Source organism: Tachysurus vachellii, chromosome 26, assembly GCF_030014155.1.
Source record: "Tachysurus vachellii isolate PV-2020 chromosome 26, HZAU_Pvac_v1, whole genome shotgun sequence".
Lineage (NCBI taxonomy): Eukaryota > Metazoa > Chordata > Actinopteri > Siluriformes > Bagridae > Tachysurus > Tachysurus vachellii.
Genome location: NC_083485.1, coordinates 13,777,612 through 13,804,187, shown reverse-complemented (window position 1 = coordinate 13,804,187; position 26,576 = coordinate 13,777,612). Strand labels below are relative to the sequence as shown.

At 41.4% G+C, this 26,576-nt stretch overlaps 1 protein-coding gene across 1 annotated transcript in view; it reads left to right on the top strand.

The window, feature by feature from the left end:
- Positions 1–25,996, top strand: part of trabd2a (TraB domain containing 2A) — a 60,130-nt gene extending 34,134 nt beyond the window's left edge. The window contains exons 5-7 of the mRNA XM_060863679.1: positions 16,420–16,510; positions 21,010–21,270; positions 25,161–25,996. Of these exons, the coding sequence (XP_060719662.1) occupies positions 16,420–16,510; positions 21,010–21,270; positions 25,161–25,356 (548 nt within the window). The 3' untranslated portion in view covers positions 25,357–25,996. The remainder of the gene's footprint in view (positions 1–16,419; positions 16,511–21,009; positions 21,271–25,160) is intronic.
- Positions 25,997–26,576: the final 580 nt, after the last annotated feature.

The following is a 26,576-nucleotide window of genomic DNA, read 5'->3' as shown; positions in this document are numbered from 1 at the left end:
TTTAAACAAATTCGAGCCCATCAAAGCTTTCATTCATAAATCGAATCATAAAGTCGAGCGTTTTAGCGATTTGAACGTACGTGCGTCTGCTTTGACGGCTAAGAACTTCTAAGCTGTGAGGCACATATGGAAATGTTTAAAGCAGTGAAGCAGATTGGAGTAACTCAATACAGGTAGCTAAAGATTTAGGCGCTCTTTTGAATCGCACCGTGCCTTTTTTGTTATTGATTTATTCATTTTTTCCTCACACTAGCGAGATCTGTTTTCCAGTTAGCGAATCCCACTATAGGGAAGTATTTTGGGCGAGAGAAGAGCCGAGCAGCTGGTCGACGCATCACAAACTCCTTAGTAGAAAAACCACAAATTCAAATATTTGTGGGCATGTAATTGCGACCACGGCTGTAAGCTTCGGTGTTTACGTTTGGATCCTGTATTGTTTTCACACACAATTAAATTCCCTTCTGAGTCCCTCCACGGAGGACGTGTTAGGCGAGGGCCTGTGTTCGATCTGGCAGCTGAAATGTGTTGTGTAGCACAAAGAGAGTTTGACGTTTACTGCGCCGAATCGAGGCCTTGTTGATTTCTCTCAGGATCTCACAAAAGTATTAACACACGTCTAAGCCCCTACATGACTTGGTGAATAGAACCATGCCTGTCGATTCTTGGTTAGCGATTTCGTAAGAGAAAGTTATTGTTCAAAACAAGCTTGTCATATAAGTCTATTACATGTTAAAACAACCATCATTTTCACATCCACTATGCAAAATGGCTTCCCGTTTAGCGGAGCACTAAAAATGCAGCAGGCTCTCCCATCACCCAAAATAGCTATTAATGTGAAGGGGACCGGAGCGGCGCTAAACTGGCGTTCCAGACTCACCGCTCTTTACGAGGGGTTGGTGTTTTGCAGTGGCGTGATTTATCACTGTGTGAATGACTGTGAAACCGTTTACGAGCGCCGCATTCGAAGAGCTGTAGCCTGGAAACACTTCCACCGCCGACGGCACCGAGGTGGCAACACGGCGCCGACGGGGTGCCAAGCAGGTGCCAACAAGATCACCGAGATTTACTGGTCCTGAATCTGTTACACTGACTGGTAGCTGTGTACAGATTCATTTCCTGCCATTTTACAGGTTTCATGTTAGCGGTATTGGCTAATCCTACCAGAGTCTCACTGGCTGTAATAGTAATTCTGAAAGAATTCGGGATTAAAAAGAAATATGCACACTGTTTTAAAGAACCAGCTATTATCTCAAGAGCTGAGCTGTGTACTAGGTATTATACTGTATGTATTATTGTTGCTACACCATGCATGCGTTATAACAGTGAAACTATGCAGCACTAGCAAGCCTCGTCGTCCCCCTTTGATAAAAAGCCTGCTCTGAATCCAGGTCACCGCCACATTTTGACCTCTGCACCACCCAGGGCTGTGGCTACACGCACCTGGAATGAGATTTTTTTTTTCTTTGCCCTGAGCCAACTTCCAAACAATCGCTCCCAGATAGTCGGCACTTTATGATAGAGAGGAAGAGCTACATATCTGGTTATTAGTGGCTCATGGAAAGCAGAAGGATTGTGCAGGCCCTTTTATGTCTCGGGTCTGGAGGCGGGATGGCTACAAGGTAAAGACGGTGCGATAACGCCGCTCCCCGAGCCGTTTATAACCTGTTTTTAGGCGCTTGAAGGCACTTTTACCCCCTCTCTCCCCTCTTTGTTTTGAAGAGCCTTTAAGACTGTAGGATTATGCTAGCCTTATTGGATTCTCCTAATAAAGTGCAGAAGCAGTTGGGTCAAAGTTCAAAGGTGCCTCAAAGTCTTTGTGAGGATCACAGCATGTTGTATTCACAAACTTCTGAAGATCGAAGAAAGAAAATAAGAACGATAGAATAACAGGGATAGATATACAGAAGTGTAGATTCTTACAATAATCTCATTGTGTAAACTGTACATTTTACGTGTAGCCCGAATCAAATATATACACAGGCGTGTAGCGGTATCTAGCGTCATCGTTGCCATAACGACAAGACGATCGAGAGTCATGAACGAAACAAACCGAGTGTTTATTCACATCTGCTGGTTTTAGAAAAACAACCCCTAAATGTCCCACAGTGATCTCGTGTTACTGTTATAACACGTTTGTGACATTTCACATGACTAAAGCTTCAGGATGTTAGTGTTCATACAAGCGTTTAAACTAACGAACGTTCGTTTAATCAAATCTGATTAAGTCTGAAGAACTTCAAAACCTTCTGCTTTCGCTAGATTTCCTGCCACCACGACATGAAGCAAAGTGTCAAACACCAACTTTATTTCCCTCCAGCAACAGTTTTATTTCGTTTGCATGTGATCAGTCAGATATAAACAGGTCATAATGCTGTATCTTAGGACCGTATCGTTAGACGTAACGTGTCGAATGTAGACGAATAAACGTATTTTGCGAAAGCCGAGAGGAGGAAACGATTCCATGAAGTGCACAGACGAGAAACCTGGACCGACTACAGTACACTTCTTAATGAGTAAAGCATGCTCTGGCAAATGCTGCAGGAGATTATTGCTTTCTGGCACTTTAAGAATCGCTGCTATCATTTTGTTGTGGGTTGTTTATTGGAGTCCTCACATGCATGGTTTTGTTTTTTTGTACCAGTTAGGATGAACAATTCAACAGATAATCAGCAGGTCGCATCCGAATAAATTATAAACAGCTTTATATGTTTGTATACGGGTGTGTTGGATGCATGTGTGTATGCTCCTGATTCAGTATATACCCCATGATGCATTGCAATTTATAGCTGGAGAGGCACTGTGTACTTAAACTTGTGTTATCTCTATCTCTCTCTCTCTTACACACACACACACACACACACACACACACACACACACACACACACACTCTGAATAAGAAACCAAAGGCAGACTCCTGAGTGTGTATGGAATTTCTGTCCATCAGCATTAGTGTTCTTACCGCCACTACCACCATCACGCTGACTCGACAGATCTGACGCAGTGATTAATGCCGGTTAAAAAGGCGTCCTGGCTCAGGAACAGACATGTGAGATGACACGCTCGCATAGATCGATCGGCTCCTGTTTATTTTTGCTGGAGCATTTTACATTGAGTTCGTTTCTGCTCTCATCTTTTTTTTTTACTCTTTCTGTAACTTTGAGGCCATTTCATTATGCTTGGGTTGGCAGGGAGAGAAGGTGTGTGTGTGTGTGTGTGTGTGTGTGTGAGTGTTTGCTGGAGGTGAAGGGCAGCCTATGCCACCACAAACTCACAGCCATTTGTATATTAAGACCAGATGTTTTTTAACCTCGCACACACACACACACACACACACACACACAAGCAGAATCAATAACCATGATTACTCTAATCTCTAGTATGATCTAGATGAGGAGTGACAAGTAAATAGATATATAGATGACAGACAGACAGACAGGTAGATAGACAGATAGATAGATAGATAGATAGATAGATAGATAGATAGATAGATAGATAGATAGATAGATAGACAGACAGACAGACAGATAGATAGATACAGACATACAGACAGGTAGATAGACAGATAGATAGATAGATAGATAGATAGATAGATAGATAGATAGATAGATAGATAGATAGATAGATAGATAGATAGACAGACAGACAGACAGACAGATATAGACATACAGACAGGTAGATAGATAGATAGATAGATAGATAGATAGATAGATAGATAGATAGATAGATAGATAGATAGATAGACAAACAGACAGACAGACAGACAGACAGACAGACAGATAGATAGATAGATAGACAGACAGACAGACAGACAGACAGACAGACAGACAGACAGACAGACAGATAGATAGATAGATAGATAGATAGATAGATAGATAGATAGATAGATAGATAGGGAAAAGGCGATATATTTCTGCTATCCCAAACATCTAAACATCTTTATAAAAAACATAAGAGATGATGTTTTAAATAGAAATTTGACACAGTGTGTAATCAAAGGTGTAAATCTGACGCAAATCACCATTTAGGTCAGGATTAATTTAAGTGAAGTAAAATGAAGTTAAATAAAAAAACTGCAGTTCTATGGGGAATGACAACTGGGCTGATTAAAATGATTGTTTTATGTTGTCCTTTTCCTTACTGCTGTATAAAAAGGAGCCCGAGAAGGAAATGACCTCTCTACCTTAACCGAACCTAATGTAAGCTGGCCAAGCTGGAACGCAGGTTTAATCCTGGTCTCCACTCGAGCAAAGCACACTGTGTGTTCTGTCTGGTGAAGGAAATAACATATACGATATTTGATATTGGAACGTTGCTACACTAATTAATCTCTGACTCTGGTACTGGCTGCTGTTTGAAAGCTGTACTTAAAGCAGACAGAGTGCTTTAGGTGGAATCTCGTTTGAAATCATGCCCATGTAAAGTCTGCGTCGTTCTCACCGAGTTCTCCTCCTCGTATCAAAGGAATGGTCTGCGCTAGCCTTTTCCGTTCGGCTCAGCAAACCTAAAACGGAGCGCTCGGAAAGAAGAACGTGTGTTTAAAAGGACTCATGGAAAGCATCACTTAAATTCTGATCAAAACGTGGCCTTTTGTTGACCAAATTACATTCGCAGTCCGGATCGCTGTGATAAAACACACAACACAGGTTGTGATGTTCAAAGAAGTTCATCAACACCAGAGTGGTGTGTTGAAGCAGGAGTTGAGTTCCTCTCAGAACCTCAGAGTTAAATCTTTTCTAATTACAGGACATCAGGAATTGATTTATTCCTTTTTATACCATTACAACTATTGAAGTGAAGTGAAGTGAAAGTGACGTACGGCTAAGTACGGTGACCCATACTCAGAATTTGTTCTCTGTGTTTAACCCATCCAAAGTGCACACACACAGCAGTGAACACACACACACACCGTGAACACACACCCGGAGCAGTCAGCAGCCATTTATGCTGCGGCACCCGGGGAGCAGTTGGGGGGATTTGGTGCCTTGCTCAAGGGCACCTCAGTCGTGGTATTGCCGGCACGTGACTCGAACCCACAACCTTAGGGTTAGGAGTCAAACTCACTAACCATTAGGCCAAAATGCTTCATGTTCAATTCGAGGGCTGCTGTATGTTTTTGTTTTTTTTCCCCTCCGTATTTTACCTTCACACCTAGCCGTTTGCGGTCGACCGGCATCTACGAGTTGAAAGCAGAGAACCCTGGGGTATCTTTTCTATCTCTATTCATGTGAAGTTTAAACTGGACTGATGATCAGACTTAAAAGGCGATCGGTTGTTGACCCGTCTAGATTACCGATAAACATTTGAGTCACTCGGTCAAGCTTGCTGTGATTTATTCTCTATATCTATACCTTCGTGCTTGAATCAGTGCTTTTCTGTAGCAGTTTGCTTTGGCATTCCTGAATGCTTTCATTGGGACTCGAGCATGGCACAGGTTCTCAGGGAGCTCAGAGAGGAATGTCTTTCCGGTAAACGCTGGCGTTGGGTTAAGATGCTATCTCGCACCCTCCTTTGCGTGTGTTCCTTAATAAAAACAGATATAACAGATATGACATGTTTTGAAGCAAGAACAATGACAAGGTCCTGATTAAGCTTCAGCATAAAAACGGACAAACTTTTGAAGAACAATTTATACGCTGGAAGGTTTTTAGCTTTTATATTTAAATTGGAACGATCTTAATCATTAAAGATTTTCTTTCTTCTTTTCTTCTCCATGAACTTGAGCGGAAATTGTAGCCACACGGTTTTTGTACCAGAGCCTCAGACCTGTCAGAAGAATGTTAGTCCTTGCAAAGTGCTTTATTTTTCAAGCTAACCGCTATCCGGTTAGCAAAGATGGAATTGTAGAAAAAAAAAAATAAAAAAATTCAAACTGTGAATAAATTATTCTTTCTTTTCTGATTTGTCAGATTTGTCCGGCTTGTCTTCTACTTATCATGGCCGCTCGACGCTGCTCTTACAGAAGTAAGCTTTATTGCTAATAAGATTTCAAATAATTGAAGAAATTTCCTGTTGCTGATGGAATCATGAGTTAGCATTTGGAAACAGACACAATGGGCATTAATGAGCAAATGGTAGAACACTAAAATAACATTCAGGAGATTTTATTTGGCTTGTTCGCTGACTTCAGGTCTTTACTGGGCTTTGTAGAACACTTACCTCTACAATCTCAATAAGCCAGGACAGAAAAAAGCTTACTTATGTCAAGCCTAAAGGCTCCAACAACAACAAGCCATTTGAGCCATTAAAATCACCACAAAAGACCTCAGGCAAGCCCCATGTACTGTATCTTTAGAAATTTCCTAATAATATCGACTTAATCCAGTTTTTGGCACACTTTAAGTTTCACGTTTAGTGGACAGGCTTCTTCTGTAATATATAATTAATTCCATTCCCGCTTCTCAAAGTTCAGTAAAAAGGTCTCGATCTCATAAGACACTGTTATTCCATAATCATGCAGTTCCAGAAAAACTAAATATTTCGCGCTAAATATTTCGTCTAGCTGTACGTCTATCAGACCTCAACGCTGCTCAAAATATCTTAGTGGTATTCTCAGGTTTCATTCCTGTTTTCAAGCTCTCCAGAGTTCCTGTGCTAGCTGGTCAGTGAGAACCAAGCGCTGTCATTTTCTTGGGCAGCGATAACTATGAAACCTACTTAGCGTAGACAGCTGTATGTTTGGTTCCAATGTTACACGGCTATAAATTTCACCCGAACGGACCCGCTTGTCCGAGGACCGACAATTACCGTCTGTCTTTCAGACACTACGGCTATAATTTTGACCTATTGGCTAGTTACCTCTGGCTGCAGTATCCCATTAGCCTAGCATTGACGAGGAGGAGGGCTTAAACCTGTCGTTAGCCTGATCGAGGTCAGTAAGGGTTAGCCTAGGAGCCAGCCAGTCCGTGCTGTTAAATATCAAAGGCTGACCTCTTAGACAAGGCAAAGGTACCAAGCACCACACTTTCAGGGCAACTTCAAAAATGACTATATTAAAAACACTTTACCGTTAGCTCCGTGTGCTAGCATTTACTCCAAATCACAAAGGAAATAATTATTGTTGAGTTACTTTTAACACCCTAACAACAGGTCCTTTCAGTACAGTACATCACTTTTTCTATGATTACAACTGTTCATTTTATTAAAGAAATGCTGTGAGACGTCATGAAACAAGCAGGTTCCTGTTAATACATGTGTTATAACAGCTTTAAACCCCAATAGTTACGCGAGACAAAAATAATGGAGCTTGTCATGTTACTGAAAAAAACAAAAAGTTTAAAGACATGGCACTGACTCTGGAGAGTAAATCTTTTGCTAGTTAGAGACAAAATAATTTGTGTGTTATTAATAAGTCCTTAAGAATAACCACAACCTTTAGATCAGGTTTAGATTATGCTGAATGTCCATCATACATCATAGGCGTCAATTCCCTGCGAATGCTCTGTTGCAACAGTACCACAGTCGAAAGAGAGGATCAGTCTGAACCCATCGGTTTTGAGAATTCAGCAGCGCTCATTTACTCATTTGTCTGTTCTCTCTCTGACGTTTTATGGCAGGCGATTAACTGGAAAAAAAAAACGTTAAAAAAATCCAGGAAACAAAAATAACGACTGTGGTTTATCGAGTCCGTAATCTGCCCATAAGCACAAGGCTGAATATGGGATGTCATGGTATGTGCATTAGCATCAAAGCTCTCTCTCTCTCTCTCTCTCTCTCTCTCTCTCTCCCTTTGAGTATCCCAGCAGTCCTTGTGGGTGGTACAGCGATGAATAAAACAGGCCTCGGTGCTGCTTGTCTGCCAAGCACTAAAATACCTATTACAAGTGGCATCTGCTTAATAGTAGTGAAACACATACCGCCTCTTGCTGTTAGCGTGTGCAGGGCACATGATGTGATTTTTTTAATAATTTTGCCCTTTCTTTTCCGCTCCCTTGCTTTCGGGGCCTGTTATTAGCTCCTGACTGACAAGTAAAGGAACCCAGCGTTCATGTTGTCCGCTCGAATTGTACGCAGTTAATACATCTAATAAGCCATCAAACCAAATAATATTTATTTCACCCATAACACATGAGTATAACAGAGAGACTCATATGGTGGATCAGTTTCTGCAGGAGTTTTGTATTAATGATATAATGAAATAAAAATACATTATTCTTTATGAACAGATGTTTTCTGAACAATACAAAAGTGCAGAACCTTTTTATTTTTATTTTTATAAAGCTCGACATTAGGGACATTGCACAGGATATCTAGTTGAGACTTTGACGTTTGCTTTGAGACCGGGATCCCTCAGGATTCGACAAAAAATATCATGTGACCGAGCAGCCAGATGAGAAGCTCAAGGGACGACCGGTGTTGAGTTTACTGCATTTATTCATTCGTCATTAGTAACTGCCTGATCAGGGATTCAGTGATTTAAATTAAGCTACTAATTTGTTAGAAAATAATGTAGGTAAATAAAAGTAATAACTACATGATAGGCCACACCCACTTTGGGTTTAAATCCAAATCCCAATACAAATAAATCCAAATACAGATATAGATCTTGTTACATGGTTAATGTCGTTGTACATACGACACAATATACAATATAATCTAATATATCGTCGCTGTCGGGCGGAAACCTCGTATGTCCAAATTTGGTCAATTTCATATTTTTTCACATATCGATACTATTGGTCAGTCCCCACGTGGGTCTGTTATTTTTACAAGTTATTAACCAATCTAAAGTCTTGAAAATAGCTTGAGCGCAAATCTCATAACTCCATTGGACACTTCAACTGTCCACCTCTTCCTCACTCCGAGGGAGAGCTTCGCGTAATATTTCTCCTCAAGAAGAGTCGCAACGAATCAACACGTCTTCTGAGGTAAATGTCTTCAAAACACTGGGCTCAAAGAAAAAAAAATCTTGACCCCCGCTAGTTCTGGTGCTCGTCTGAGGACAGGAATTTAGCGCAAGACAATCCACTGCAACGCGGACTAAACCCTGTGCACTGCAGATAAGGTACGGAGTTTTTTTAATTTCCTGAAAAGTAAAGGTTTTGGAGATACGAGGATTCCGCCCGACAGCGACGATATAATACCTGCTGAAGTTGCTTATGAAACCCAGATGATAGATGTGATGGATGTATCACTGACCTTTGACCCCTCAGACCAGTCAGCACAACCCCTATCTAAATAACATACAGACACACGCCTTAGTGACCATTGTTCATTATGTTTACACAGTTTTCCTCATTGCACACGGGGCAAGTGTTGACCTTTCAGTCATCAGATCAGCAGCTGCGCTGATTTGAGAATCAGACTTTTATCCAGACTGTGATTATGGGTGTAAAAAATAAACCTATAGATTCATACTAGACTCATTTACACCACAGCACTGTTGAGTTTCCGATTCTGATCAGTTTGAAGATTACAAGTCTATTTGAATGTGTTTCAATATGACCACAGACAAAATCATAAACATTTCCAAACGGTAATGTTTGTGTAGCGCAGTTTAAGCATGTGTAAGTTTGTATTAAGTTTTAGATCATGATTAGAAGCTGATATGCAATTTGGGCATAATGGGATTTCAAACTGGATTGATGAATGAAGATTCATGAACCTGACTCGTGAATCAAGATGTATTTGATTCAGATATTGTTGAGAAATATTCAAATACATTTGACAGCTCTTGTCTCCTCTTCTCCGTTCCTCCTCGTATCATTTTCTCTCCTTTAACCCCTGCTGATCTCTCAATATCTCCTTTATTTTTATAGCCCTCTCTGTCTGCGTGTTCCTGTCAAAAAGCCTTGTTAGAATTCCAGGTCTATGCAGGAGCTACATACACAAACAGCCTTCACTAGACCTCACGCCCAAAAACGCCGGTGCTAACCATTTATTTATTTAACACGGCCCCGGTTCACAAGTCCTAATACAAATATTACACGACATGGAAAAGAGACTCAATTTAAGACGTGCCACTCATTCTAATAATTGGAGTGAGGCTTTGGAGGACACTGGCTGCTTTCTGCGGCCCTGCTCTGGGTGTGTGTGTGTGTGTGTGTGTGTGTGTGTGTGTGTGAGAGAGAGAGAGAGAGAGAGAGAGAGAGAGAGCTGAATAGCACGCAGTAATCGACCATCCAGCTTCTCCTTAAGAAAACAGCTCCTTCCATGTGCTGCTAAAATGCAAAGCAAAGGGAAGTTTTGAATAAAAGCTTTTAGCTCCATATCTCTAGCATCATGCTCGCTAGAAAGAACACAACTAAAAAAAATGCTAGAATGTGACATGGGTGCAGATTCAGTCGATAAACATTGCTCTTAAATCAGTCAGTCCTTTCGTTTTATTCAGACAAGTTTTGGTTTCGCTAATCAAAGCCTTAATTAGCAGGATTAGCCTCGATTAGCTGCAAAACGCAGATACACATCTTAGAAAGTTAGATCGCCGAGGATTTATTTTCTATGTGAAAAACGTCAGTGTGGTCAATTGTTGAACACAGATAAATGGTCGTCTGTGAAGGAAATGTAACTTATATTATAGTTCACATCACTCGATGGAGCACTAGTAAAGTTAGCTAGCTTGTTTCTCTAGCTAATTTAATTCTGCGCATGTTACATATCCTCCTGATGGTCAGTGGCGGTGAAGTAAAGTGAAGTAAAGAGTAAAGTAAAGTAAAGTAAAGCCTTAAAAAAATCCCTAACGGTGATATAACAGACATGACAGCTCTCACTGTGTGGCCTCAGGAACATGTGCAAAGATTTATGAACTTGTGGCATACACACAGTCTCACACATCATTAGCTGTGTGAATATTATATACTCCTCCAGGGCTACAAGTACCCTCACACACACACACACACACACACACACACACACACACACACACACACACACACACACACGGATCTGGCGGTAACGAGCAGGTCGAGAGCAGCGCCCCAGGCTGGAGTCACCTTTGTTTCAGACGGCCAGGTCACTCTGCGGCTCCAGACAGCCGAGACAGCTGAAGTCGACTGAGCCTCTGCTAACATTGCAGATTAGCTTTAGCACTATCACTACGACCTAAGTGAACTAAGAGCTACAAGTACCTTAAAACATACATACACACAGTCTTAGCTCACACACAAACACATTTAATTCTGTCACACAACCTCTGATAGGTTAAAAGTCTGAAACTCATAAAACTGTTACAAAGATTTAGGTCCAAACCTACAATTTTTCTTTTTTCTTTCTTTTTTTTTCTAGTTGCCTAAGAAGCAAAAACCTTAAAAATGTTAATTTGCTAATTCTACAATTTTACATTTATACATTACAGTTGTGCTTTTAACTTGTGTGCAGTTCATTCAAAACAACACGTTTTAATTTTCAGCTGCTTTTATACCGTGGCTCCGTTTTCACGGGCTCGCAGGTGACCGTCGCCGTTATCGGCTACGTCTCCTTCGCTATTTTATATATCAGAGAACCCTCAGGAGTTATTTGGCAATGATGTTGGGTTTCGCTGTCAGGATCCGTTCCAATTAAAATCCTTTAACAAATAAACTATCCAAAAAACCTTAAAGAATCCATTTTCACTCTAAAGCTGGAGATAAAACCACAGGTTCCTACAGCCAAACAGGAGAATATGTTGGCTGCTAGATGAAAAACAGAGCGTTCAAATTAAACCTAATGCTGCTGTCGCAGGTGGAAACGTTCCTATGTTTTGTAGTTCCTTAAAAACATTCCTTTGTATACAAACATGTGCTTTTGAAATGTTTTGTAAGATCTGAGTGTCTGAGACATTTAGAGACGTTTATGAACCTTTATATTGGTCTGAAGCGTTGAATTTTTATGTGTTGCCCTGCGAGACGAGACTAAAGGACCCTTTAGGCTGCTAGATGAAAGTATTTTCTCTGAATATACAACCAACGAACTAAACTTGACCCTGGTTTCAGGAATAGTCCCAAAGAGAGAAAAAAAATACCTTCAGATGCACAAATTAACAGACAAAATAAACCATAATCAGACAAAATAAACATAAAGCAGGCCAAATAGATAATACCCAGACAAAATAAACAATTTACAGATAAAACAAACAATAAACAGGCAAAATAAACAGTTAACATACAAATAAACAATTGACAGGTAAAATAATATATACGATTAGATAAACAATAATCATGCAAAATAAACAACAAACAAAATAAACAATAATCAGATCAAATACAACAAACAAACAAACACGTTTTGCGTTTGTCAAAGGAGAAATAAAAACCAAAATAAATAAACAATGTCTGAAAGACAAAAAATGAAAACAAAATCATTTTTAAACATCGTATACAGTATATAAAATCAATTATATAAAGCATTATAGAATTCTTCATCTCACACATCTGCAAGCTAAATAGAATCAAGTTTCTAAGTTCCTGGAAAGGTTCCTTAAGAACACAAACAACGTATCAGGAAACTTTATCAGTTCTACAGGAGACACGTTTACAGCCACTTTCATTTTCTACCAGACATTTTAAAAAGATCCGAGTGTCTGAAAGGCTTCAGAGACATTGTTAGCTTTGCTCTTTTTCCTCTCAGCTATTGATACTTCTAACCTCGGCACAGCAGCCGGTCCTGTCTGTTTTACGGATGATTATCAGATTAAAACTCGGTTATCATAAAGCTGACTGGTTCCTGGCTACATTCCAGAAACAGCTAAATTATGCCGCGGTCTCTTTTAAACGCCTGTTTTCCTGATTGCTTTTGTTAATAATCCTTAAGAACGGACCGTGAAAAGTGGCCATTTCTTTAAAAAAAAAGAAATCTCCCACACATTCCTCATCTGGATGAACATATTTCTCGAGTGTGTGGCAGTGTTGGTTTTGGAGATTGCTCCTGCGCAGAAACGGTGCTGTGTTTACTGACAGGCGAGTGTGTGACCCTGAGCTGGAGGAGATGTTGCCCTGTTCTGCACTTTTGTGCCACTCAAACACGTTTGTGTCCAGGAGGACCGATCTCTGTCTCACTACAAACGCCCCCCTGGAGACGGACCACCGTGAATAATTTACTACCAGCTCGGGTCTTGCATGCTTGTCTTCTTAAGAGCTATTGGAGCGTCTGAATATTAGAGCCAGGTGTGTTAGACTGGAGGTGAAACTGTTTTATTCAGGGCAGCAGGTCAGAAATAAAATGAAAGACTGCAAGCGAACCACCGTCAGAGCACTTTCACGGATATCGAGCTACACCGATGAGTTTGGATTTGATGCCGAAAGCAATTAAACAAACCAGAAGAAAAAGGGCGTAGGCTTGAAAACGTTTTCGCTTTTCAATACAGGGCAGAAATGTAAAACTTTAACAAACCTTTACTAAGTTTGGGTAAAAAACATAAAGAAAACCCAGCCAAATACACAGAACAAAGTGAAGTGAAGTGACATACGGCTAAGTACGGTGACCCATACTCAGAATTCATTCTCTGTGTTTAACCCATCCAAAGTGCACACACACACACAGCAGTGAACACACACACACCGTGAACACACACCCGGAGCAGTCGGCAGCCATTTATGCTGCGGCGCCCGGGGGGGAGTTGGGGTGGGGGGGTGTAGGGGTGTTCGGTGCCTTGCTCAAGGGCACCTCAGTCATGGTATTGCTGGCCCGAGACTCGAACCCACAACATTAGGGTTAGGAGTCAGACTCTCTAACCATTAGGCCACGACTGCCCTTTTCTTTTTTTTTTTTAAAGTGAAGTGAATATTTCAAATATCCATAATTATTTCTACAACTCTGTCATTTAGCTCAATTTAGCAGAAATATAGCCTGCTGTAAGTAAGGAATGAAACCTTTTAGGGTGTGCTGTTATAGCAAAGTAATCAACAGCACGAGTTTATTTTTTCGTTACCTTTGAGTAAGTTTCTGCTCTTACTTCTTATACGTTATAGAAACTGTAAACCTTCATTCCTCCATCAGTGTCTTTTCTTTTTCTTGAAGTTAATAAGACAAACACGTGTTACGCAGAAAGCACGAGCAAAGCGTAAAGTTCTCTGTTACAAAGCGCCGACACGCTGGAGACTCCTTCCAAAAAAATGTACTGACAGAAAATCTGAACATATAAAACAAAAAAATCCCTCGAGCAAGCTGTTACTATGGAAACGATAACGTATTAGGACGAGCATGTTGACATAAACCTTGAACGAGTGTCAAAGCTGCTGCTTAACCTACTGACCAATCAGAATGGAGAACATGACAGCCATGTGGAATAAGAGACTACAGAGAGGCTGTATGTTTATAATAGTTGCTAATGGAGTAGCCGTGTAAGAACCCACGCTGCGTTCCACACCACTCTGTGGTTACGTGCTGAATGTGCTTACTCATTTAAGAGCCTGTCTTCAGTGACTCTTTGCCCACCACAGGTTTTGACAGATTGAGAAAATATCTCTCATGTCACGTTTTGATAGTACAGGCAGCGTTTTGATTGGCACGTGTTCACCCTGTGTTCGCTCCGGTGCTTTGCCTCGCTTCAGATTAATAGTGGAAAAGCGAACGTCGTTTGATTTCATGACCTCACATCATACGCTAATGGAAGATCGGTTTACTTTGCGACGTTTGAGTGCTGTTGGGTGCCAGATACCTGTCACCAAGAATTTCTTCCAATCCGAACGGCAAAAAGCGTGACGATTATTATTAACCTCATATCCATCGTTCCTCGCTGGGGTTTCTTCACGTTTGAAAAGTTGCCCTTTTATAGCGATGTGGAGCGAGCCGAGCTCGCAGCTGAAGCCCAAATCCAAATGTTAACTGCTATAAAAGTCTGGGCCAAACTGTTGCTTTTATAAAAGCAGCTTTCACTAACAACTTTCATCTCTGAATGCTGTTGTTTTTCCTCTGATCTGTCATTGGCAAGCTTTGGGAGTGTAGCTGGGAGGTCCAGCAGTCAGTGATCACTAACAGAGAGCAGCTTAAAGGATAAGTCTCAGAGCACAAAGCTAGGAGCTTCCCGCTTAAAGCCATGCATTAATCCCTATCAGCTGGGTTCTGCCTGTGTGTGTGTGTGTGTGTGTGTAATTTCTCATCATTACAGCAGGGAAAGTGTAGGTTAAACTGTTAGCACATAGCGCTGACGGTCAAAAGGTTTTGATAACTTTACCATAAAAGCTTAGACTTAAACAACAAACATCATTAGACTTCTATATCAGCATACCGTCACACACATTTATTATGCACAGGAGTGTGTGTGTGAGAGAGAGAAAGAGAGTAAGAGATATGCAGCAAGTGAGTCAGCCCTATGACCTGCATCCCCCCCCGACTGCCCCAAGGTAAAGCAAAGCATTGTGGGTTCAGGTTCTCTGCTCCCTCCTTCTCGTACACAAAGGAAACGGGGCCACATTGTCCTGAGCAGCTCAGCCGTACAGAAGAAACAAAAACCCAGTCTTTCATCAGGCTGTGACGCCTGACCCACAGCGCTCTGCTCCGCCCGCCGAACTCCGCATCGATTCCGTTCTCGAGCTTTCTCTTTAAAAAAGATTTACTTCTGGCCGAATTTAAATATCTAGAAGGACTTTTTTGTGTCAGATGATGTGTTGTTTGTTCAAAACCACAACATTTTGGATGAATCCGTTCCTGAAACTGAGTTCAAAGTGCTAGTGTTCCTTGGCTGCACATTTTGTAATAAAAAACGTCAGGGTGTGCTATTAAAGGAAAATAATCAATGCCAGTGTACTGTGATGGCGCTCCCATCAAAAAAAGCTAACATTTTTCCAATAAACAAACACTTTTAATTCCACTTAGACCATAACAATGTGTCAACAGTTGCGCTATTTCGTTTATTACTGATCGACATATGATCTTTTTATCTGTTTACATTTGTTTAGATTTGTGAAAGCTGACACTGGAGACTCCTTCTAAACTGGAGTCGATCTGCTTGCTATGGAAAATGAATCAGAATCTGACCAATCAGAATTAAGCATTTAATGGAACTGGGATATCATACCAATTGGCCTCTCACTATGCAAAATAATAGATAGAAATCAGTCCTCGGTCAGTCTCAAAAGTACCAATAAATACCATAATTCACTGCAGTGAGAGCGCAGTGTGTCATTAAAATTAATGTTTTCTCCGTAGCCATAGACATTGACCACTACATCCTATTGTTACAGGGAATCTCCCAACAGCTGAGGAACTGAAGGGCTTGAGGGGTTACTTATGCTACACTATTGTTACCTGTAAAACTGGCACATTTTTCGACCTTTGACAGGGCTGTTCATGTCAAACACTCGCTTCCTGTAAACTGACAAGCACCAGTGTGTGTTTATTCAGGTCAGCTCTTTAGGCCAGATTGTGAAATATCGTTCCATTGTGTGTCGCCGCTCCCGCGCTGTATCCAGTTACGCATGGGGGAATTATCACTTTGCCAGGCGAGCCTTCGGGCTGTGTGCTGGACGAGCTGACTGCTTGCTGACTGAGCCAGTGTTTATATTGCAGGTCACTTCCTGGGCAACAACACTGTGATCGATGTTCTGAGAAGCCAAGGCTACGAGGTGGAGCACACGCCAGCTGGCCAGCCCATTAGCAGGTAACACACACACTCACATACATTCACACACACACACACACATATCTAGTTTGCGTTGAGAAAACTTTAACACCACTGTAACCAAACTACCGTGACCACGACGGATTCTATACGTAGATATCTCTACTTCTGAGAAAACCACAGAGGGACCTTCGAAAAAAGTATATTTAATATGACAGTTCCTTGTTTTTCGCTTTTGTTCCGAGTCCACATCCTTGATCCTTCTCTGCATTGGGACTATAGTGTTTCTTAAACGCTCTCAGACCCATGAGCATGTTAATCTGTGCTCTTATATTTCCTAACAGCGTCAACACAAGCTATTAGCTCACATGCTATTGCGGTTTTTAATTTGGTTCTTTGGCTGGAATTCTTTCTCTCAGAGCCCTGGGAGAACCCAAAAATGGAGAAGAGGAAGAGAAGGAAGCGGACATGCTCAGACAAATTTGCCATCGCACCGTGACCTTCTCATAAAGCCTTGTGAAATGGTTGAAAGCCTGTTCAGCCATATTTTATCAGTTACAGCAATGTAACATTACACGTGCCACCGCTTCGCTTGCGAGCTAGCTCTGCCCCAAAGGCTTTGCTCTTGTTTATTTGTTTCAAGGCCCATTTTCGTGGACTGGAAATCCAGTGGAAATTGTTTTGCGAGTGCTTCACTTGATGCTTAATGCGATTTCACCGAAACAGATGTTCGACTCAGTTCGGCCTTGTCTGTAAATAATTGGAAAATTTTCCCGGTAATAAGCCACCCTTTTGTTTTTTTTTTCTGTGTCCATCCGTGTCTCTGTCTTTCATCAAAGCCGAGTTCAAGTCTGCTTCATTGGTCGCTTCCTTTCAGAACCACTCTGAGCCAACAAACCAGGGAGCAAGCCAAGTGGACAGTGTTTAATGGCGGCAGCTGACTGTAATCCGCTAATCACCTAATTGAGCCATTTGGAGCTGCGATGGTGGCGATTTGGCTGCAAAAATAAACCGTGTGTCAGAAGGGCAGTATTTATAGAGTAAGATCAGAGTCAGGGTCGTGGCTCTGTGACCTCAATCAGGGATCTCTGTAATTATTATTTTGTGAAGTAACATGTGCTCTTATTCACCTAACTGTGTAACCAGTCCTGATGGGCTTTATGGTGGAAACGTCTAGCTAGGCTAGTCCTTGTGTAGATTCAAGCAACACCTACAAATACTGCTGATTTCTATCAACATGCAAAAATGATAAGTTGATATTGATAAAAAAAAAAAAAAATGTATTTAAAATGCACAGAAGAACATTTTATTGAATTGGACAAAAAGCTGGGGTCACGGTGGCTTAGTGGTTAGCACGTTCGCCTCACACCTAAAGGGTTGGGGGTTCGATTCCCGCCTCCACCTTGTGTGTGTGGAGTTTGCATGTTCTCCCTGTGCCTCGTGGGTTTCCTCCGGGTACTCCGGTTTCCTCCCCCGGTCCAAAGACATGCATGGTAGGTTGATTGGCATCTATGGAAAATTGTCCATAGCGTGTGAGTGCGTGAGTGAATGAGAGTGTGTGTGTGCCCTGAGATGGGTTGGCACTCCGTCCACACACACAAGGTGGAGGCGGGAATCGAACCCCCAACCCTTTAGGTGTGAGGCGAACGTGCTAACCACTAAGCCACCGTGCCCCCAGCTTTTTGTCCAATTCAATAAAACGTTCTTCTGTGCATTTTAAATACATTTTTTTTTTTTTTTTATCAATATCAACTTGTATCCTGCCTTGATGCCCGATGACGCCTGAGATAGGCACAGGCTCCCCGTGACCCGAGGTAGTTCGGATAAGCGGTAGAAAATGGGACAAAAAGCTAGATGGAGTTTTAGATTTAAGTATTTGAATAAAAAATAAAATTTTGTCCAGGAGAAAGTAAGAAAACATTGTTTCTTTAAAGTACATGGGACTAAATAGTACAGCCTGATACTATAATATTTACTTTGCAGAAAAACTTTGCAGAAAAAAAGCTCAGTATAGTGAAAAGTTTCAGGGAAAGTGTAGAACTGTTCATTTGGACCTGAACAGAGCACAGATCAGTGATCCCAAGGTGCCTGAATGAACCAGTCCATATAATCAACTGCAGAGTTTCTGCCGGTTCTCCATCTGTGGGCCAGAATGAAGGCTTTGTGTGAAACGGCTAACAACTCTAACGCTAACTCTAACTTTGCCACAACACTGACAGAACCTGATACGTGGTGTTCAACCGTGATTTTAGAGCAGGGAAATAAATAACAGCCTGAGAAGCTCGGTGTAAATCTGGAAATAATATACCAGCTATTCTAAATTACAGCTATTTTCAGAAATGTGCTTTAGAGTACTAAAAAGCTGCCCAAGCTATGAGCTGGATCAAACCTGTAAAGAAGGTGTGAGGACGGAACGTGTTCCAGTCTAGAAACATGGCACAACGTGATCAAATAAGTAACAAGATGTGATACATTATAAAATCTGACCCAATACAGAGCTTATTAGTATCGTTTTTTGGTTCGTTTTTAAGACAAAAATTGTATTGGTCCTACAAGGTGCTAACATCATGCCGAGTCATGCTTAGTGCTGTAGCAAGGAAGGAATTTCAGGGGAGAGTATTACTCACTCACTCTCACTCATTTACTACCGCTTATCCGAACTACCTTGGGTCACGGGGAGCCTGTGCCTATCTCAGGCGTCATCGGGCATCAAGGCAGGATACACCCTGGACGGAGTGCCAACCCATCACAGGGCACACACACACTCTCATTCACTCACACACTACGGACAATTTTCCAGAGATTCCAATTAACCTACCATGCATGTCTTTGGACCAGGGGAGGAAACCGGAGTACCCGGAGGAAACCCCCGAGGCACCGGGAGAACATGCAAACTCCACACACACAAGGTGGAGACGGGAATCGAACCCCCAACCCTGGAGGTGTGAGGAGAACGTGTTAACCACTAAGCCACCGTGTTCCCCGCTTTCATACAGTAATGGGGTAAATTGAACAATCCCCATTGGATAATCATGTTTCTCACTATAGCATCTAGTAATCTGAGGAAAACTCTGACCTTTTATATCGATCAGTCGTAACAATGACTTCAGTACATTTACCCTATTTGTTACAGAGAATATAATGCTGCTATAAAATATTATTTAACATAATATTTAATCTTCCAGGGTAATTAAAATCCAGATGAGTCCAACATTAGCTCTGCCTATCATGCAGTAATCATGCTACTGCTTCCTAAAGTCTGTGTGTCCTTGCACTAACCTGCACTACAAAGCCACCGTTATAGATTTACAACAAGCAACAAATAAATTTTAATGTGAAGTTCTTACAGACTATAAAACGTCGTGGAAGCACAAGGGAGCAATGCTTAAATGTCACGGTCTAATTTAAGGTCGTTCGCTTTTATTCGGATCTTTTTACATCTATAAGGCTATGAACTTGTGGAATTTATGTGTTCACAGAGAATTTGAATACTTCAGCTATTTCTCTCTCCTTTCTGGGTGGCTATCTGTGACTCCGGATGAGATAACTCAATCGCTCCGTCCATCTCTCTGTTCTGCTTTCTCCTCAAAATGTCTTACTCCCCTCTTACGCTCCATAAAACACACACACACACACCGAGTGCGGCCGGTGATTGGACACCCAAGAAAAACATCTCATCCCTTTATCAAGTCATCATCTGAAATATGCAGGGAGTGGACGGAATGGTGTTCCACCTCGTCTCTCTCTCTTTCTTCTGCTTCCCGTCTTACATAAGCAGACACACAATCACACGCCAAGCGCACACAGAGGCATTTATAAAATGGATGGGTTGCCAGATTGGAGGAGACACTGGAAGGCTGCGGTCCAGTGTGTTCCGATGTAAAAATTCGGAGAAAGTTTGGCGTCCCGACCTATTTGCACCGTTGCCGCTATAATAGATGCCTGTAATGTTTCAGACACCATTAGAAGCCACATGTATTTGCATTTCTTGGAGCCAGATTGAGCTCCGATTAGAAGCAGATGCTTTCTTTTTTTTTTATGTCCAGAAAGCCAGGATCATCAATCCCATCTTACTTCCCACCCCAAAAATGTACAAACCTCAGAGAATTAGGGCCTTCCTATAGTCCCAAATGGGGAAAATAACATCTAAATAGAAGGTTCTGGCTGACTATTGATGTGATGCATGTTTCAGATGCTTCTTCTTGAATTATGAATATGTCTGGTTGGAAAAAGTAAAATTCCAAACAATTTCAAAGTGGCCATGATAGAACTGTCTTGATCGTTTGTTCAACAAAGTGTCCAAATAAGCTCTTCTTTCACAGAATCCAATTTCCATAAGCCAATTCTCTTTCAACCAACTCCAGCCCAAGTGGAACAACTTGTGGTGGTTTTCCATACAGTGATTATGCATAGTTTTAGACTAGAAAGGATTTCCAGTGGGGAAAACTCCCACTAACTGCACTGCGATCCAGGACTAGGTCTAATCTGTGTCTCTAAAATCAGACAGTTTCTTTCAACTAATCTTCATTTCTTCACAGTGGCAAAAGATCCAGCCATCCTACAGACAGAGAGGATGACAACGCATCAGATGTGGAGTCACCAATTGAAGCCTTCTTTCATGAAGACCAAGAATGGCGTCCCATGGAGGAAGAGGAGGATACTCCGCCCCATTTGCTGCTCCCGGACAGCTTGGAGCTTCTTGAGAAGGTGGAGCGCAAGCTGAAGAAGAAACGGCGCAACAGGCTAAAGAAGCAACGTCACCGGCAGTTTAACGACCTCTGGGTCCGCATGGAGGAAAGGTGGGTTAAGCCGAGTTATCAAATTGTTCAAATCATTGATTCACTTACTACTTAGAACCTTTTCTGACAGGGAAACCATTTGGGCTAAGGCCACGTTCACACTGCAGGTAAAAGTGGCCCAAATCTGATTTTTTTGGGGTCAACTGACCAGGTCAGACTTCAGGAGTAGTGTGAACACTCAAATCTAGCCCAGATCTGATTTTTTCAAATCAGATTCAGACCACTTCCATATGTGGTCCTGAATCAGACCCAAATCTGATTTTTTCCGCATTGTGAACAACCAAGGCGGATTTGATGCGACTTTTACGTCAATCTACATCGGCATCCGTCACAATTATGCCCCGGCGAGTTCGCACACAAACGTGACTACGCCTACAGAATGGATCAAATAATCAAAAGTTGCCCTTGACATCCGAAAATTTTCAAAACGCTGCGTCTCTGTGCTGCCATTACACAAACATTTAGAAAGAAAAGTGAAAACGCTTACTTCCTCCATAACCTCGCCAACTTTAGCGCGACGGCGTGCTGCGTGTGATGTCATTGTTATTGTTCGTTTGCGCATGCGGGTCAGTTCGAAACAGCAAACAGTTCACACTGGTATCTGATATAGGCCACATTTTAAAAGGTAATGTGAACAGGTAAACAAAAAAAATCAGATCTGAGCAAAATATCCGAATTGAGCATCAAGACTTGCAGTGTGAACGCGGCCTAAGTGAAGAAATGTTAACGCTGATAGATAGAGCCCTTCGAGGCAGACAGGGAAATGGTAAAGGCGTTAGGCTACTGGTCTGATCAGAAGGTTGTGAGTTCAACTCCCATACCACCAAAGCTGCCACTGGATCATGAGCTTGGGCCTCAACTGCTCAGCTGTATCGCCTTTTTTTCAAATGTAGTTAATTTTGGTAGGTCAGTGATAAAGGACCTGCACCTATGGCCAGAAAATTCTATTCTCAGAAGGTTGAACTGTGCTGACCATTAGAGCAAAGGGGAAGCAGGGCCACTGATTTCTGCTACCACACTGTTTGAGAGGCCTCCAAGGATCAGCCTTGGTATTTATTTGACTTACTTTTGTGTGTGAGAATTTCCAGAAAGAAATATTCCCATGTAACACAAAGAAAGGTTCTAACAGCAGTTTCAAGTTTAGCAAAAGGTCGAAGGATATTTCCAGTTACACGAGGAACAGATTTCTGCACCTTGCTTTTCAGGTGAAATTCAAGAATTTCTGTTCCTCTTGTGATCTGCACTTCATTTCACTGGTGACACAGTTATAGGACAATATCCATTTCCAATCACGCAAAGGAGGCTCCGGATGTTTCCTTATATTCCGTGTGAAGTGAGAGTTTGAGGCAGCTGGTATAGCTGTACTCAGTATATAGTGCATATAGTGCTGGTTAGGGGTATAGTTTAGCTTGAGGCAATGGCATGAGAGGACAGGGTCTGGCAGGAAGGATTTGGTCTTTGATACACAGGTGTTACGTTCATCTGAGAGTCCTGGAGGCTATCACCTCTCACACTTCATACACACATACACATGAGACTGCAATCCCATCATCCCCCTGCAGCACTGCCTCTGCCTGAACTGGTCTCTCATTCTGAGAGGGAGAAGGATTCTTTACCATGTGAACGCCCATGGACCAACAGTTGAAACCTGAGGACTTCCTCAGAGAAAATGAAGGACAAGGCATCCATCATTCAGGGTTTTCTCTGGATTAAAGTGGTAAATCCTACCATTTTTGAAAAGTGACCTTACATCAAGAGGTTTTTAAATCAATATTAATAAACCGCTTTAATTGAATAAACTAAGTTCAGGGACTTGTTCATCAACAGCAGCTCAACTAAACTACCATTTGATTTTGATCACTTGATCCTCTGCTTTATTTCTTTTTATGGATTTCTACCAAACATATACTCACTCTAGAAAAAATATCCCTGTAACCATATTTGTAAAAGCTCCATCCGATGGTTCATGCATATTTTACAGTCGCCTAAGCTAGTGCAAAAATATCTGTTCAACAGCTCCATTATTAAAATATACTCTGGTGCTCTACAACAGGTGAAACCCAGACTGTGAAAGCAAACATTTTTTTCAGGATATATACTGGATTTATTTTTACCTGCAGCAGAGAAATTCAACTGGGACCCAAACATTTGGCCAGTAAGTTGTTGTCCAGGGGCCTTATTATAGAGAGCCTAGTGTCTCTCTCACTTTCACTCCTACACATGCACATATGTCCGTCATCAACCCAGGGCTCTAGAGAAGCTGTTGAATTAATTTGTCTACCATTTAAAACTAACGTGTACAAGCTGTCGTGTTTTAGCCAGCTGGACTCATAAAGACAAGGGGGGGGGGAAACTTGATGGACTTCTGAGTTCCATCGGTCTGCAGAAACTGTTGACGGAGACTGAGAAAGTGGATGTGATTTCACTTTCGCAAAAAAAGTGGGACTAAAAAAACAATTTCTTTTTTTTCTCCTTTCTCACAAAGCGCAAAGCAGGCAACCTTGACTCAGGCCAGACTTCACCCAAATCAACAGCTTTCATTTTCTTCTCCCTCTGTTTAAATGGGATATAGCTTTATTTATTGTGACTGATTCTTACATAACCAGGCACAAGAAGTCTGACAGTGCCATGATGGATTATTACAAACATTCAATCTGGAAATTGTCTATGTTGAACTTGTGCGTTTTCGATCTTCATTTTCAGAATCCAAGCTCATTTGTAGCTTTTAAAAACCTATAGACCCTTTTTCAGACCCCTTGGTTTGCAGTAAGTGAATAAATAGCTGCTTTTTTTTGCTATTGCTTTGATGCATGGACTAATGCTCACTGTCAAAAATCATTAGGCGCCAAATCAACCTTAAGTAAACCTTTATCCAGAGTAAGTGGACAAAAGAAAGAAACATTGAAAAGCTAAGGCATAATGAAAGAAATGTGACATCGAGCACTCGCGTTGCAGCTAAAGCCAATCAATGCATATTAAACTACAAACATATGACTTGGTTGAAAATTAACATATATGGTGATTCCTGAATATTGATGCCTATTTCACATGGTATTATCCCCCCTGCCATACCAATTCTTTGGTAGCTAGGAATGGCTACCACCTTCTCGTTTGACAAAAGTGTCCAAATAATTGTTTTTAAACTGAAGGTTTTAATTATGGATTAACTATTGAACACAAAATAATGCAGGTCTAAACTTGTTAATAGCAGAAGGAAACCTCATAACTGGTGCTAGCTTGGAATTAACTAAGATCCAGAAATAATATCGGCTGGGCTTGAGAGAGAAAGGTTAGGAATTTGAATAAATGAAATTAATTCAATTCACTCTCACTCACTCATTCATGTTCTACCGCTTATCCGAACTACCTCGGGTCACGGGGAGCCTGTGTCTATCTCAGGTGTCATCGGGCATCAAGGCAGGATACACCCTGGATGGAGTGCCAACCCATCGCAGGACACACACACTCTCATTCACTCAAGCAATCACACACTACGGACAATTTTCCAGAGATGCCAATCAACCTACCATGCATGTCTTTGGACTGGGGGAGGAAACCGGAGTACCCGGAGGAAACCCCCGAGGCACGGGGAGAACATGCAAACTCCACACACACAAGGTGGAGGCGGGAATCGAACCCCCAACCATGGAGGTGTGAGGAGAACATGCTAACCACTAAGCCACCATGCCCCCCATGTCACAAGTTATTGTTTTTGTAAATAACAGACGTTTGACTCAAACAAATCACCACCAAATGACCTCCAAAATACCTTGTTGGTTTAGTAAAGTTCATTACAAAGTTCCAAATGATGCTTTTACATGTATGTCCAGAACCTTAAATGTTTCTAGAGACAAAACAACATCGTAATTTGTTTTCTTCTCTGTTCACAGCACAACGCTAGAACCACCTCAGCCGGTCGTCCGCATCATAAACGGCTACATCGCGGTCCAGTCCGATTCACAAGCTCATGGAAGGTCCGATCACGACAGGACATTTTCAGGCTCCGCTCACACAAAGGGAGGGGCTTCCTTCACCATGCTGATATTGTGCCTTCAGGTCATGGTGCTTCTTGGCTTAAACCTTTAAAGCATCTACGTGACCTCGAGCTTGACCTTGTGACGTCCCACGCTTCAGAAAGACTCTCAGAGTGAAGAAAAAGATGCTGTACAATTCTCCTTTAAAGAGTTCTTCATTTTCTGAAGGACTGCAACTGTTTCACTGCAATCGAGTGCAGACTCTGTAAATACCAAATGTATCATAGATGTAATTTAGAGACATGAATAAAAATGGATGCTTTTTGTTCATTTTTATATATAAATAAGATTCACTATATTTTTGTGACTAAATGACGTACTAACAAACATTTTTTTTTTTTATATCCCATAACTCCCTTATTCAGGGAAAGCAATGCTTCACTATTTACATCCTCTAATGTGTTTGCTTTTTTATTACAAGGAGTTTATTTGTTTAATTTATTAAATATATAGCTTTAGTTAAATCTTATTATTATTATTATTATTATTATTATTATTATTATTATTATTATTATTATTATTGTGTTCTGACAGCTCTTTCTGGTTCAGACCGGCTCTTTTTTCCGTGCTTTCTAAAGATTTTCCGTACGACTGTCATACACTAGAACACATTCCGATAACATACAGTACATATGTGGCACCGAGTTATGATTATGTGATTGAAAATGCAATAAACTATTTATCTAGTTAAAGTCTCATGTGTGAAAAGGAAAAAAAAAAATCAGGAATGCTTGATTTTATTAAGTGTGTCAAATGGCTCGGTGCCTGTTTAGAAGAGAGCGGAGCTCCAGGGGAATTTTATTACACGATCGTCAACTTCCTTAAAAGTTGCCACGGAACAGCGTTCGCCAATGAGACATTACCCATCCAGTTTGGAGCAAACGATTAGGCGTTTTCAGGGCACATCTGGAGCTTTGCTGCTCAGGGTCAAATCAACAACATCTTCAGCGAAGCTTTTCACAGCTTTCTTCAAATTCTCTCCGAATGCTGAATGAAAAGTTTAGGATTTTTCAACACATTTAATGGATCAACGGTGGGCACCAGACGGCTCGCATTTTATTCCGCACACAAGAACCCAAGTCATTTTCCATGGTTCACTTACTTGTCTAACATAAAGACCCAGATGTTAAAAAAAATCAGAACCCAGTATCTGGCAACCATGCTCCGTATTGTTTTATATGTACGTGTTAAAAATCCGCTGCATTGGCCAAGAAGGAAGAAATTTATCTTGATCTGGGTGGAGAAACACAGCTCAGGATGTATTTTGTCTCC